The 15,771-nt window shown below is 40.4% G+C and overlaps 1 protein-coding gene across 1 annotated transcript; it reads left to right on the top strand.

Moving 5' to 3' along the window:
- Nucleotides 1-13,420: 13,420 nt before the first annotated feature.
- LOC143414181 (protein NLRC3-like) lies at nucleotides 13,421-15,423 on the top strand (the record flags this gene model as incomplete). Its single annotated transcript, XM_076877971.1, has 2 exons — nucleotides 13,421-13,511; nucleotides 13,628-15,423. Coding segments are annotated over 2 exons (1,887 nt in total), but the record flags the coding sequence as incomplete, so codon positions are not given.
- Nucleotides 15,424-15,771: the final 348 nt, after the last annotated feature.

Here is a 15,771-nt window from a genome sequence, read left to right as displayed (position 1 = left end):
TTTTGTTATCTATTATCACACCCAGAAATTTTGTATCCGAAACTTGCTCTATTTCAACATTGTTTACTAATAATTTTGCTCCTGCATCTTTTTTACAATTTCCGAATAACATAAATGTAGTTTTTTCCAAATTTAATGATAGCTTATTTCTATCAAACCATGTTTTCAGTTTAATCATTTCTTGTGTGACAATTTTCAAAAGCTGCTGTAAATTCTCTCCAGCACAAAAAATATTTGTATCATCTGCAAATAGAATAAACTGTAGTATATCTGATGTTCTACATATATCATTGATATAGAGGATAAACAGCTTTGGTCCCAATACTGACCCCTGCGGAACTCCACAAACAATGTCCATACACTCTGATTGATATTCCCCAATTTTCACAAATTGCTGCCTGTCTCTCAAATAACTCTTTACCCATTCTAACACCACTCCTCTAATGCCGTAGTACTCCAGTTTATCAAGTAATATGTCATGATTAATTGTGTCAAAAGCTTTTTTTAGGTCAATGAATACACTAACTATACATTGTCTTTTATCTATATTGTTGGTGATATTTTCGATCAGTTCCATTAATGCCAATGATGTTGATCTATTTGATCTGAAACCATACTGACTATCCATTATTATTTTGTGTTTATCTATAAATTTGTCAAGTCTATTACTAAAGACTTTTTCCAGTATTTTTGAAAATTGAGAAAGTAGAGAGACAGGTCTATAATTTGTGAATTGGTGTCTGTCGCCATTTTTAAACAGTGGTGTTACTTTAGCTGTTTTCATTTGTTTTGGGAATGTACCAGTTTGTAAGGACAAATTGCAAATGTGTGTTAAGGGTTTGGAAATGCCCTCTATCACTCTCTTAACGATTTCCATATCAATGTCGTCAGAGTCTGTAGAGTTTTTTGTTTGTGATTTCCCAACAATATCAATGATTTCCATTTCTTCCACCACCGTTAAGAACATCGAATGAGGATTGCGGTCAATGAGTCTAGTTTCTTTCTCTACAGAATCTGTTATATCAGGAATTGTTTCAGCCAAGTCTGGCCCAACACTTACAAAGAATTTATTGAACTCATTTACCACATCTCTCATATTAGTAATATTTCTATCATTATTTGCGAAATACGAAGGATAGTCTGCCTGCCCCGAGCCCTTTTTGATGATGGTATTTAATGTTTTCCAGATCCCTTTAATATTATTTTTATTCATAATCAGTATTTTTTCATAGTATTCCTTTTTACATGACCTTAAAATACTCGTTAATTTATTTTTATATTTCTTGTATTTATTTTCAGCTTCTGTACTTCTGTTCATTATAAATTCTCTGTATAAGGTATTTTTCTTCTTACATGCATTTTGCAATCCTTTTGTAATCCATGGGCACTCTGCATATTTTTGTTTTTTACTATATTTCTTTACTGGGCAATGACTATTATATAACAGTTTAAATTTTCCTAAAAAAATCTCATAAGCTTTATCAATATTTTTTTCCTTATACAGCATCTCCCATTCTTGCTTGAGTAAATCACTTTTGAATGCGTTTATTGACTCTTCTGTTCTCACTCGTTTGTATTTTATTGTGTTTTCCTGTTTAACCTTCCTGTAATTGCTGTTATACACTATAAAAACAGGTAGATGATCACTGATGTCATTAATTAGGAGACCACTTATGGTTCTATTTTCTATTTCATTAGTAAATATATTGTCTATTAGGGTTGCCGACTGTGCTGTAATCCTGCTGGGTTTAGTGATCACTGGAAAAAGTCCCAAGCTATACATTGTATTAATAAATTCCTCTGTCGTTCTCTGCTTGTTTGGATTTAGTAGATCTATGTTAAAATCCCCACAAATGAACATGACTTTTTGATTTGTCCTAATGAATGTTTTATCTACCCACTCCTTAAAAATTTCAATATTAGAACCTGGTGTTCTATATATACAGCTTACAATGACATTTTTCTCTTTTCCCATACTAATTTCTATTGTTACACACTCTAATATATTATCCACCACCATCGACATTTTTCCCACCATACTGTATTTTAAATTTTTATCCACAAACAAGGCCACACCACCGCCATTCTTATTCTTTCTATTTGTAAGATTTAATTCATATCCATCTATTACAAAGTCCTCTCCTTTCTCTTTATTAATCCATGTTTCAGATACTGCAATCACACTGAATGGATGTGTAAATTTGCTTAAATATTCCCTTATTTTGTGAAAATTTGCATATAAACTTCTACTATTAAAGTGGATTAAAGATATTTTGCCGTCGACCTTGACAGTTTTGTTGAATTGTTCTTCAGTATGATAGTAGCAGGTATTTTTGATGTTAAAAAAGTTCAGTTCTGGATCAATGTCCTGCTCTGTGAAGTGTGTTTTGTATTCCGTGTTTACTGGTGAATTTATCTCCTGATTAGCAATCCTCTGTGGTAGCAATGTATAATTCCCAGATAATGAATTAATTGATTGTTTCATCCTTGAATATGTTACGCTTTAGCTTCCGTTGTTGTCTTCTATTACCTGCTTTGATGACTGTAGATTGTTTGTCCAGCTCCTTGCCTTTGTAGTCATGTGACCTGTTAATATTTTTCCAGATCCTGGATGAATTTGATGACCAGCACCTTGGCTTCCTCCGGTGTACCGTTGAGCTTTATAAATATTTTACAGTTTGCAGTCCAGGTGTTCTGAATTTTACCCAGTTTCTTTAGGTATCGTGCTTTCTTCGCTATGTCAGCATTGGATTTGGTTAGATGGTCATTCATGTAGACGTTCGATCCTTTTAGTTTCCTCCCCTGCTTCAGCAGTGCATTCTTGTGTTTCCTGTTTACAAATCTTATGATGATAGCTGGTTTATCACTAGCATTTCTCCTGGGCAAGGGGTGGCATGCCTCGATGTTATTACAGTCCAGGTCGATCCCTTTCGACTGCAAGAAACCAGCTACTTGTTGCTCCGCAGAGCTCCCATCCAGATCTCCTTGCTCCTCTTTACTGCCAGCAGTCACAGCCCGAGCATATGACCGGGGTTTTATGTACAGCCCTGTGATGATCACGTCGTTCATTCTGGTATATTGCTCCAGGTCCGCGACCCTGCTCTCCAGATAGACGATCCGTTTCTCCTTCTCTGCATTCTGGTTACGTAGCGACCTTATTTCCTCGACTAAGTCTAGGATATATTTCTGTTGTAGCTTGATAGCTGATGTTTCCTCAGTTAGAAAGTCCAATGACTTTTTGATGTCCTCAATTTCATCGGCGTTCGGTGTTCTCTTAGGCCCCATTGAGCTTGTTGTCTCGCTCGCTCCGTTCACCGTCTTGTCACTGTTGATTTACTTGTTGGTGCCTTGCTAGAGGATCCTGGGCCCAGTGGCTGCTGGAGGATCCTGGGCCTGGTGGAGCAGTAGGATCCTGGGCCTAGTGGCTGCTGGAAGAGCCTGGGCCTGGTGGCTGCTGGAGGATCCTGGGCCTGGTGGCTGCTGGAAGAGCCTGGGCCTGGTGGCTGCTGCAGGATCCTGGGCCTGGTGGCTGCTGGAAGATCCTGGGCCTGGTGGCTGCTAGAAGAGCCTGGGCCTGGTGGCTGCTGGAAGAGCCTGGGCCTGGTGGCTGCTGGAAGAGCCTGGGCCTGGTGGCTGCTGGAAGAGCCTGGGCCTGGTGGCTGCTGGAAGAGCCTGGGCCTGGTGGCTACTGCAGGAGGATCCTGGGCTTTGCAAATGTCTAATGTCTAATCAACATACTTGCCATGGTAGTTGCAGCAGTACAGGTTGTAACTGTACCACTATTTGAAAAAAAAAAAGGTACTGTCTGCAACTGTGTGTTGTGGTTTTATCCAACTTTGTTGTTGTTGGCTTTTATTCCTCTTTGTCTGCATCATTCTGTGAACTCATGTTTTTATGATCTGCTTCATTTCATTGAACCTTTATTTCTAACCATGAAGTCCCTTTGAGGTTACAGCCTCCTGGTTAGGTTTAGGCTGTTATTGTGCTTCAGGCTGAAATATGAGGAGTAAGGAGTGGGGCTGGTTAGCCCTCATGACCCTCACCATAACACATACGTCACAGGACAGTGTTTACCACAGAAACTCCATGAAATGATCAATGAGAACTTTAGAAACCCGTCAGTGTGATGCTTCCAGTACAACAGCACCTCTGAGTGTGTGTGTTTGCCTCTCAGACTAACTCCACCCTGACATCAAGAAGATGGAGGAAGAGGATGGAGCAGGATCTGCAGCATCCAGCTGTGTGTCTGTGAGGAGTGACGGGTCCAAAGGAGAACCTCCATGGTTCAGTAATGAACCTGCAGCAACAATGTAAGAGAGCTGCTGACTCATTTATTCAGTGTAAATAATGATTTTTGATGCAATGGGAGAAGAAAAATGACAAAAACAGTTTTAAAAATAAGGATTAAAATGTTAAAAACTATATTTTTGAGTTTCCTGATGTAGTACAAAAATATATGAACATAACTGTATATAGGACAGATATTTTACAGTTCTTTTAGGCAGCACCAAAAAACAGAAAGACTGTTTTTAAGCTGTCTGAGGTAGTGAGTCAACATGTCACACTGGGTCAAAGGTCAGGGAGTAAAAGTGTGTTTTAAAGGAGGTTTAAAAGCAGCGAGTGAAGGAGCCTGTCGAGGTAAATCGTTCCATAACTGATCAAATTCAGTTGGTGGACCTCTGTGTGAAATCAAGCATCTGGTTCACAGAGAGGATAACCCTCACATGGGCTGTACAACATTATATAGGGAGACAAAAACAGAGATTATCGTAGCCATCGCTCTCTCACATGGACGTGGCAGTCTTGCTGTCTGCTGCGAATCCTCCCCGTACCTCCGTGACCTCGTCTGGTATCTGCTCCCTCCTCTGTAAGAGACAGTAAAGGAAAACACGTCTCTGCCTAGTCTTGAAAATCTAATCTTATCATCCATTGTTCTTCTAGGGCCTCTTCTTCTTGTGGCCTCAGCTAACTGCTAATATTTAAATGGCTAACATTAACATGTGTGCCAGCCAGGTTCACATTTATGATGAACTATGATTAATTAACTGATGTTGAAACTGGAGCTTTACTGACCTCTGAAATTCCTCCTAAAGTGTTATTCAGTGTTGTGACAGTCAGCTGCTTCAGCTGCTGCTGGGATGGGCTGTGGCAAAGAGAACAGAGAAAATCCAAATCAGAGTTTTTCTCTGAATTAAAAGCAAGGAAACAACAATATATTCTACATGGTGAAACTGATGGTTTCTGGTGTTTGGGTCTGTTTTTCTGTATTCATGCAGATAAAGTGTAAACTCAGATGAATTATACCATCAAATGTTAAAGGAAAATATCAGGATGAGTGTCTGTGAGCTGAGAAGGATGTGAAGCGAGCAGTTTATCCCAGAGCTGAAGCTGCTCTGTGTGCAGAGATGAGCTCAGATTCCTGCTGTGATTGATCAACAGTCACAGAAATGTAGACTTGTAGTTATTACTGCAGTATGGTCACAGCAGATACTGATAAACATGTATTATGAGGATGGATGATCAAGTTTCTCACTCTCTCCTTTAAATCTCAGTTTTTTCTTCTTCACACTTTATCTGTTAATTTATTAATGAATAACACTGAAAGAGTTTCTGTTATATTTCCTCTTGAACATCAGCTTATTAGGGCGGCATTAGGAAATAGCCCCCCTCCAAAGAATGAATAAATGAATGATGATAATAATAAAATGATTAAAAAGCAGAGCTCAGAGTGGTAGAATGGTCAAACATGGATCCACGGGTGGTTCAACTGCATTTGGTGACGTGACTAAAGCAAATCTTTCAAATAATCCCACCATCAACGGGATGTTGTCTCCTTTACTACGGTTACTTTACTTGGTCACTGTGTGAGTTTCTTTGAAATGAACCAAATTCTTTTATTTGTTGGTTGTTGCATATTTAACCTCTACAGCAGTGGCGGTCCTAGCCTGTTTGGCGCCCCGGGCGAACACTCCATCTGGCGCCCCCGCACCCAACCCCCCCCCCCCCCCCCCCCCCCCCCCCCCCACACACACACAGACACACACACACACACCCCTTGGAGCATCTGTAACCCACATTATTTCCTTAGGGATTAATAAAGTATTCTGATTCTGATTGTTTCAGGATGACCTGCCATTATCCAATGACACATTTGCTTACCTGCATCTTTTGCTCGTTTCTCCTCCTCTTCTTTTCTATTTTTTCTAAACTGAGCACCTGATGGCTTTGAACTTTTCTTGTCCATCTTCCATTGGTTTTAATTTTGCACTCGAGTATGAGTGCACTCGAGCCGGCCCCCCTCCCCTTTCCACAGGTTGTGTGTGAGATCATAAAACTGTATAGATCCCTTTACCCCGAGTCCTAAAGTGAATATTTATTTTCTTACTCTTCTTATATTTATTGTTTGTTTACTTGCACTGCTGTAACTGGAGCCTTGTCGTCTCGTCTCTCTATATACTGGACTGTATGTAGCGGAGATGACAATAAAGTTTACTTTGACTTCAGCAGCAAGCAGACGCACCGAGGGCTCTCGCGCTCACTTTTCGCGTATAGAATTTCGAAAAAACATCGGCGCAAATTATAAGTCTATATCATGATGTCTGGTGTTTTCGTGTTTGCTGGGTTTTTTTATTGTTTTATTTTGAGAGTTGGTTATTAGATGCTGCTCCAGCCAGTCAGAGAATCACCCGCCGTCCCGCCCTCTCCTCCCTGTGCCGCAAGCAGCAGGCACACCACTCAAATGGAGGGAGCCCATATTCCCAGCAAATGGGCGATAGAAAACCGATCGGTGCCTATGACATTCCCAATATTCGCTGGCTGATGTCGGGGCAGCATGAGTACGATCAATTTTTGTTTGTTTTTTTGTTGCCGATACCCGTGAATCAGCCCCCCACCACGATGCCGCCTCGGGCAACCGCCCGTGTCGCCCGTATCAAAAACCGCTACTGCTCTACAGTCAGGAAAGGAGGAGATGAGGCCTCAACAATGTTGGGTTGTAGCTGTGGTTCAGGTTAGAGTGAGTGTCCATGGAATAAATGTAAGTCAGTGAACTGGAAACATGACTGTGTTCAAACTTTTTTTCCTTTTTATTTATTTATTTACTTATTTTTTAAACATTATGTTTATTGACTTTTATATTACAGAACAAGCAAAGAATAATAGTACAGTTAACATGAGATTTATATTAAAGAACATAGTCCCCAAAATAAACAAATATAAATTTAAAGAAACAACAATAATAATAATAATAATAATAATAATAATAATAATAATAATAATAATAATAATAAAAATAAATAAATAATAAAACAAAACAAAACCGATGCACAGCATGGGTAAAACAAACAAAGCAGGACGCGAACGAAAAATAAAAACAACAAAAACAAAGAAACGGATAACAAAGAAAACAACAACAAAAAAACAAAAAACAAAAAGAAAACCACACACACACAAAGAAACCCAAAACTCAGCACCAAGTATCACTTTCTAAATTAATTCCCTTCATAATGTCTCAGAAACTCAGTTAAAGGTAACCATATTTCTTCAAAATCTACTCCCTTTCCTCTGACAATGTAAGTAAGTCGTTCCAATACAATACATGATGCCATCTCCTTCACCCACATATGACTTGAGGGTACATCCACTTTCTTCCAATACAAAGATATTAAGCGCCTAGCTTGCAGCAGGCCAAAGTCAATTAATTTTAGCTGTCTGGTGCTAAAGTCACAGTTCTTTGGATATATACCCAACACACACATTTTTGCTTCAACAGGTATATTTACTCCAACAATCTTAGATAAAGTTTGCGTGATTAATTTCCAGTACTGTTGTAATTTTGGACAGCTCCATACACAGTGGAGCAGAGTGCCCTTCTCGTCTAAACATTTACTGCAGCTCTGGGATGACAGGCAACCAGCGATTCAGTTTGACTGGGGTTATGTAAGTTCTCATCAACCACTTATATTGGAGGAGTTTCATCCTTGTATTAATTGATTGCCTTTGGGCTTTCAAACATGTAGTTTCCCAGACCACCTCATGTATCTCCTCTTGGATGTCAGCCCTCCATGCGTCCAACTTGTCAGTGGCGGAATCCCCATCATGCGTTAACAGAGCTGTATAAACTGAAGAGATATGACCTCTGCCCACTGGCTTTTGAAGTATGACATTCTCTAAGTGTGATAATGGTGGCTCAGATACAATCTGTTTATATTTTGACATAATGAAATGTTTAACTTGTAGATATTTAAAAAAATATTTTTTGGGGATGCTGTATATTTGGCATAGCTGATCAAATGTAAGACGGTTGCCATCCTTATAAAGATCTGCCACCTTCTGTACACCTTTATCTGCCCAGATTTTGAAACCCCCATCCGCTCTTCCTGCTTTAAAACATGTGTTGCCCCAAATAGGTGAAAAACGAGAGATAGGAGACTTATCTCCCATATACTGATGGGCCCTATACCAAACATCTATTGTGTTTTTTAAAAAAGGGTTATTTGTCATTTTTTTTAAATTGCTCGGGCTTGCAGAATATAAATACAGATTTAACTGAAGATTTGTTACTGATGTTTTGTTCAATTTGTAACTTGCATAGTTCCCATTTCTGTATAGCTGTATATCTCAGATTTCTGTAAAGTTATTTATTTCATATTCTGTATAGTTTTTCACATTTATATCCTGTTCATAGCCTGTACATAGCTTGTACTCACTACAGCCTGTACATACTTAGTTATAGAATATTCACAACATACTTCATACCGTGTACATTATAACATAATAGACCATTTCTGTAATATACTTACATATCTATACTATTGCTAATATATATTGTAATATACCTATATCACTAAAGCACTTCTGGATGGATGCAAACTGCATTTCGTTGCCCTGTACCTGTGCATGTGCAATGACAATAAAGTTGAATTCTATTCTATTCTATTCTAACCAGGCCGGGGGTGTCTCAGTGGAAAAGTAGAACATGGCTGAGCGCAGTTGTGCAGACCAGTAATACAGTCTAAGATTAGGGAGTTGTAACTCCCCTCTTTCATATGGTAGGTACAACAAGCAAAGTCTTAGTCTAGGTTTTTTATTATTCCAAATAAATCTATTAAAGATACCGTTTAGTTTATCAAAGAATTCTTTTGGAAGAGGCAGAGGAAGTGACTGGAAGAGATATAAAAATTTGGGCAATATATTTATTTTAATCATGTTTATACGGCCAATCACTGATATGGACATTGTCATCCATTTATTTAGAGATTCCTCCACTTCACTAATCAGAGGATCATAGTTTGTTGCTACAATGGTATCAATGTCTGGGGTGATTTTAACTCCAAGATACACAAATCCTTCTTTTGCATTAATAAACGGGGTTTGTATAATAGGATTTAGCCTTTCATCCTTGTTCAGAAGTAGGATTGAGGATTTTGAGTCATTTATATTATAGCCAGAGAATTGTCCGAATATCTCTATTTGTTGCATTAATTTTGGTATACTAACAGACAGCGTAGTCAGAAACACTATCAGGTCGTCAGCATACAGAGCCAATCTATGCTCCCGATCTCCTAACTGGACACCAAATATGTCAGTTCTCATTCTAATTGTCATTGCCAGGGGTTCTATAGCTAAGATAAATAGCATTGGAGATAATGGACACCCCTGGCGAGTGGAACGCTCCAATGTAATAGGGTTCGAAACTATGTTATTTGTTAAAACACTAGCTTTGGGGTTTGTATACAAAAGTTTAACCCATTTGAGAAAATTGTTTCCAAATCCATATCTTGGGAGAACAGCAAATAAATATGACCACTCTATCCTGTCAAAAGCTTGACGAGCGTCAAGTGATAACGATGCTGTATCTTTAGCATCAAATTTCTCGTGAATTATATTTAGAACCGTTCTTATATTGTGAAACCCTTGAAGTTTTGGCACAAAGCCATTTTGATCATTATGACCTAAATGTGATATATAGGGGTCTAATCTCCTTGCTTAAACTTTACAAAGTATTTTAGTGTCAAATTTATTGGTCTAAATGATGACCGCTCTGCAGGGGGTTTGCCAGGTTTCAGTATCAAAGTAATCATTGCCTGTCTCAGAGTGGGTGGGAGAGCTTCATTTTGATATGCTTCTTCATACATATTAAAAAGTGGAATTAATAATTTGTCTTGGAAAGTTTTATAAAATTCAATCGGAAAGCCATCTGGCCCTGGTGCTTTACCACTGTTAATGCTTTTGATAGCCTGTGATATCTCTTCAGTAGTTAGACGTCTGTCTAATTCCTGCTTTGTGTTTTCTGTTAATGTCTGAAACTGAAGTTGATCTAAGAATATGTCCTGTTCTTCTGAGAATTGAGCACATTCTGATTTATACAAATTTTCATAAAATTCTCTAAAGCTGTCATTAATTTCCAATGGATCTACTGTTACATTCCCTGAAGAGGTCTTTATACTATTAATTGCTCTGTCACTCTGCATTTTCTTAATTCTCCATGCCAAAAGTCTACCTGCTTTCTCTCCTTGGTCATAATAAGATTGCTTTAGCCACATTAGACTTTTTGCTGCTGCATCAGATGATAATTTATTATATTCAGTTCTCAGACGTAGCAACTCACTTTGTTTTGTTGAGTCGTCGCTAAAGTTTAAGTCTAATTCCAAAGATTTAATCTGTTTATCCAGGGTTTCCATTTGCTTTCTTTGCTGTTTATTCTTTGTACTTGTAAAGCTAAGAATTTCACCTCTAATATATGCTTTGAATCCTTCCCATCTCACTGAGGCACAAGTTTGATCTGTATTTAACTCAAAGTAATTTTCTATTTTCTCCTCTATAAATTTAACAAATTCAGGATTCTGCAGCCATTTTGTTTGAAACCGCCAGTGAGGGGGGTTATGGATAAACTTTCCTAGATGGATACTCAGTGAGATAGCTGCATGATCACTGATCACTATGCTATCATACTGACACTGTTTGATCCTTGATAAAAGTTCTCTTGAGACAAGAAAGTAATCTATACGTGAGCGGGATTTATGTATACTTGAATGACAAGAGAATTCTATTTGATCAGGATTTTGTTCTCTCCATACTTCTACCAAGTTGATATCTGATATAAATCGATTTATTAGTTGTCTAGTTTGTGCTTTATATGTACTGTATCTAGCCTGTTGAGCGATCCATACTCGGATTGAGAGTACAGTTAAAGTCTCCTCCAATTATATACAGTCCTTGCAAAGCAGATACAGTGAGAAACAGATCTTCAAAAAATTTGGGCTTATTTTCATTTGGGCCATAGAGACTCACCAAGTTTAAAGTGATAGAAAGGATGGTACCCTGAGTGATTACGTACCTACCAGCAGGGTCTTTTATTATTTTCGTCATTTGGAATGGTATGCTTCTATGAATCAAAATAATTACACCTCTCGCATAGTTATTGTATGATGCGTGGATCACCTGGCCAGGCCATCTGTTCCTCACAGACTTTAGTTCACAGTCTGTCAGATGTGTTTCTTGAAGAAAAACTATTTTTGATTTCAATTGCTTGATCCTGCTTATAACCTGTTTCAGTTTGAGTAGTTTCCTGAGACCCCGGACATTCCAGCTAGTGACTTTTATGTCAGAGATATTGCGGGTGTTTAGTTGGTCCATACTTGGAGTTTTCATTCTGTAATATTAAGATAACAACGCGTGATGCTGATGTTGAGTAAACAAAAGTGACAAGTAAACTTTGAATAAAATAAAATAGAGAAACAAATAGAGAAAAAAAAAACCCTGGCATTGACCCATAACACTTAGAGTCCCCCCCCCCCCCCCCCCCCCCCCTTCCCTTACTCAGAGTAGTAAACTAGGGGGCTGTGCTATTCCACTACAAAGGGGAATAGCTGAACTATAAGAACCCAGCCCAACTAAAGCAACAGTGGTGTCCGTCAACCATGCATACACCTTATTCAAACATAACATAAACATAACAAACCCATATGTGTTAACATATCAGACTAGCCACTAAATTAGAATAATTCCATAGCAGTGTCCTTTTTGTAACTTACAGAATCCCACTTGAAAAGATAAAAGTTTAACCAAAGTAGGTAACATTGTTATGTTCAAGAGGGAGAAAGAGAGAAAAAGGAAAAACAAACAAAAAAATACGTTTGTAGTGGCATTATTAAAACGTAATGGAAAAGTTTCAAGCTATAAAAAAGAAAATAAAACTTCCTGTGCCCAATAACATGGCAAGTCAATGAGTAGCAAAAAGCCAAATATTATAACTGAGCGAAAATACAGATTTTTACAGCTCGTCTATTAGTTATGAGCAGCTGATTCTGCAGTTCAGGGAGTGAAACGCTCACCGCTACAATTAGTCCTGTCCAGTGTGTCTACGGTGGAAGTCCTTGACCTCCTTTGGAGATGAAAACAGGCGTATCTTCCCATCGTGGAGGATCCTCATCTTGCATGGATTATATTGAAAACGGCGGAACACTCCTTCGTCAGCAAACACTTTTCTGATCGCGTTGAACTCGGTTCGCTGCCGGATGGTCTCAGCTGAGAAATCTTGGGAAAAAAAGAGTTTGTTTCCGTCGTGCTCGATGTTACTGTGTTTTGTGGAGCGGAAAACAAACTCCCGATCTTGGAAGTTCAGGAATCGGATAAGGACAGCTCTGTGTTGGTTTGGCTTCGGAGGTGCTAGGGTGCGGTGAGCCCTCTCAATAACGAACGATCTGTCGGTCTCAAGCCAGCGCGGTAACATCTCCCTTATAAACTCCAGCAGTGGCCGCTGACCCTCGGCGCCCTCTCGGAGGCCAAATAGCCGCAGGTTCTTCCTTCGGCCCCGGTTCTCCAGGTCGTCGGTTTTTGCCTCCAGGTAGGATATCCGCTTCATGGCATTGCTGAGATCGGCCACGCTCTTTCCCAGGAGCTCCTCTGCCGACATTATTCTATTTTCAGCTTCCTCCAGTCATGTAGCATTTGCAGCAACATTTTGCTTTACCTCCGTCATGTTTGTCTCCAAAGCAGCAACTGACTTCGTCATTTCGCCCATATGGTTATCTATGCTGTCCAGTTTAGTTCCGAATACACTAAACTCGGAGCGCAACGACCGAAGTTCAGCTAACACCGTGCTAAGGTCACCCATGCTACTAGCGCTAGCAGCTCCCTCGCTGTTTTCAGGCGTTGCCAAAATATCGGTTTTAACTGGTTTTTGGGAACCGCGTTATCGGGTGAAAATATCACAGTCCTTGAGATTAGTCGTTTTTGACATTTTCCAATAGCAGTTAAGTTTCTAGTTTTGGGTTGTTCTGGGTTTTTAATGCAGGTTACATGGAGCAACCACTTTATGCTGCCATCTTGGTCTGCGGCTCCATAGCGCCCCCCCTTTTTTCCTTTTTATAATGAGTCTAATCAAAGGTGGACAGAAGTATCTCCACTTTGACTTTTCTGTGTCACCATCAGAGCTTCTGCACAGTGTGGAGAAAGATCCAGAAGCAGAGCTGGACTGCAGACAGCCAGTCAGAGCAGCTGTGTACAAAGTAAGACTGAACATCTGTCTGCTGATGGACTCATTTCTGAAAACTGGACTTCTTGTGTTGTTCAGACATTGAAGAGTTTTCTTTCTCTTTAGTCTCGTTGTTTGTCTTTCTTTCAGCAGATGTTGGTCTGGAGGAGGTTTTAGATGAACATAAGATCAGTCTGAGGAGGAGATGTGAACGTGTGACTGAAGGAAGTGATGAAACAGGAAGTAGAACCCTCCTCAACAGGATCTACACTGAGCTCTACATCACAGAGGGACAGAGTGAAGAGGTTCATACCCAACATGAGGTGAGGCAGCTGGAGACAGCTTCCAAGATGGACGCCCTCCATGACGCTCCAATCAGGTGCCAGGACATCTTTAAAGCCTTACCTGACCAACAGAGACCCATCAGAGTGGTTCTGACCAACGGCGTGGCTGGTGTTGGAAAAACCTTCTCAGTGCAGAAGTTCACTCTGGACTGGGCAGAGGGCTTGGAGAACCAACATGTCAGTGTGGTGGTTCTGCTTTCATTCAGGGAGCTGAACCTGATCAGAGATGAGCAGTACAGTCTTCTGGAGCTGCTCCATGTTTTCCATCCAACATTACAGAAGGTCACAGCAGAGAAGCTGGCTGTCTCTCAGCTTTTGTTCATCTTTGACGGCCTGGATGAAAGCAGACTTTCATTGGATTTCACCAACAGGAAGCTGCTGTCTGATGTCACACAGAAGTCATCAGTCAGCCAGCTGCTGACAAACCTCATCCAGGGGAATCTGCTTCCCTCGGCTCTCGTCTGGATAACTTCCCGACCCGCAGCAGCCAATCAGATCCCTCCTACATGTGTTGACAGGCTAACAGAAGTACGAGGCTTCACTGACGCCCAGAAGGAGGAGTACTTCAGGAGGAGATTCAGTGATGAAGAGCTGTCCAGCAGAATCATCTCCCACATGAAGACATCCAGGAGCCTCCACATCATGTGTAGTATCCCAGTCTTCTGCTGGATCACTGCTACAGTTCTGGAGCACATGTTGACTACAGAGCAGAGAGGAGAGCTGCCCAAGACCCTGACTGACATGTACTCACACTTCCTGCTGGTTCAGACAAAGAGGAAGAAGAACAAGTATCATGAGGGACGTGATACGAGTCCACAGGAGCTGACGGAGGCTGACAGGGAAGTTCTTCTGAAGCTGGGGAGGCTGGCGTTTGAACATCTGGAGAAAGGAAACATCATGTTCTACCAAGAAGACCTGGAGCAGTGTGGTCTGGATGTGACAGAGGCCTCGGTGTACTCAGGAGTTTGTACAGAGATCTTCAAAAGAGAGTGTGTGATCTTCCAGAAACCAGTCTACTGCTTTGTTCATCTGAGCATCCAGGAGTTTATGGCTGCTGTCTACATGTTCCACTCTCACACCACCAGGAAGACAGAGTTGCCGAGGGACTTTTTGGGAAAAAAATACAATGAGTCCTCTCTGGATGATTTCCTTAAACGAGCAATGGAGAAATCCCTCCAGAGTAAAAATGGCCACCTGGACCTGTTTGTTCGCTTCCTTCATGGCCTCTGTTTGGAGTACAACAAGAGACTCTTAGGAGGTCTGCTGGGTCAGACAGAGAGCGGCCCAGGAACCATCCAGAGAGTCATCAACAACCTGAAGAAGATGAACAGTGTTAAAATCTCTCCTGACAGAAGCATCAACATCTTCCACTGTCTGATGGAGATGAACGACCTCTCAGTACATCAGGAGATCCAAGAGTTCCTGAAGTCAGAGAACAGATCAGAGAAGGAACTCTCTGAGATCCAGTGCTCAGCTCTGGCCTTCATGCTGCAGATGACAGAGGAGGTTCTGGATGAGTTTGACCTGCAGAAGTACAAAACATCAAAGCGGGGACGACAGAGACTGATTCCAGCTGTGAGGAACTGCAGAAAGGCTGGGTGAGTCCAGATGTGATCATTAACATCATTGATCAGTGTAGGTTAGTAGTTTAATGTTGAAAATAAAATCAGATTGTAACCACAAAGTGTTTGTGTCCGTACGCTGCAACCTTCCACACCATTCCTTTATTGTACAGACTCAGCAGCAGCTCCATGGATCCCAAATACAAGAGTGGAGAACAGATTTGAAGTGTGTCACATCCATGCAGTCACAGCTGTTTCCACCATGTTTCCACTGATATTAATCTTGTTCAATGACACGTTTCATATCAGTGAATATGTTCTTTAGGACGTCCACTGACATGTTTAAGTGTCCTGCTGAAAATCACTCAAATCATCCATGAAATCCATG

Source organism: Maylandia zebra, linkage group LG3 (genome assembly GCF_041146795.1).
Source record: "Maylandia zebra isolate NMK-2024a linkage group LG3, Mzebra_GT3a, whole genome shotgun sequence".
NCBI classification, from domain to species: Eukaryota; Metazoa; Chordata; class Actinopteri; order Cichliformes; family Cichlidae; genus Maylandia; species Maylandia zebra.
Note: the sequence above shows the minus strand (reverse complement) of the source record. Positions and strands in the feature narration are given on the sequence as shown.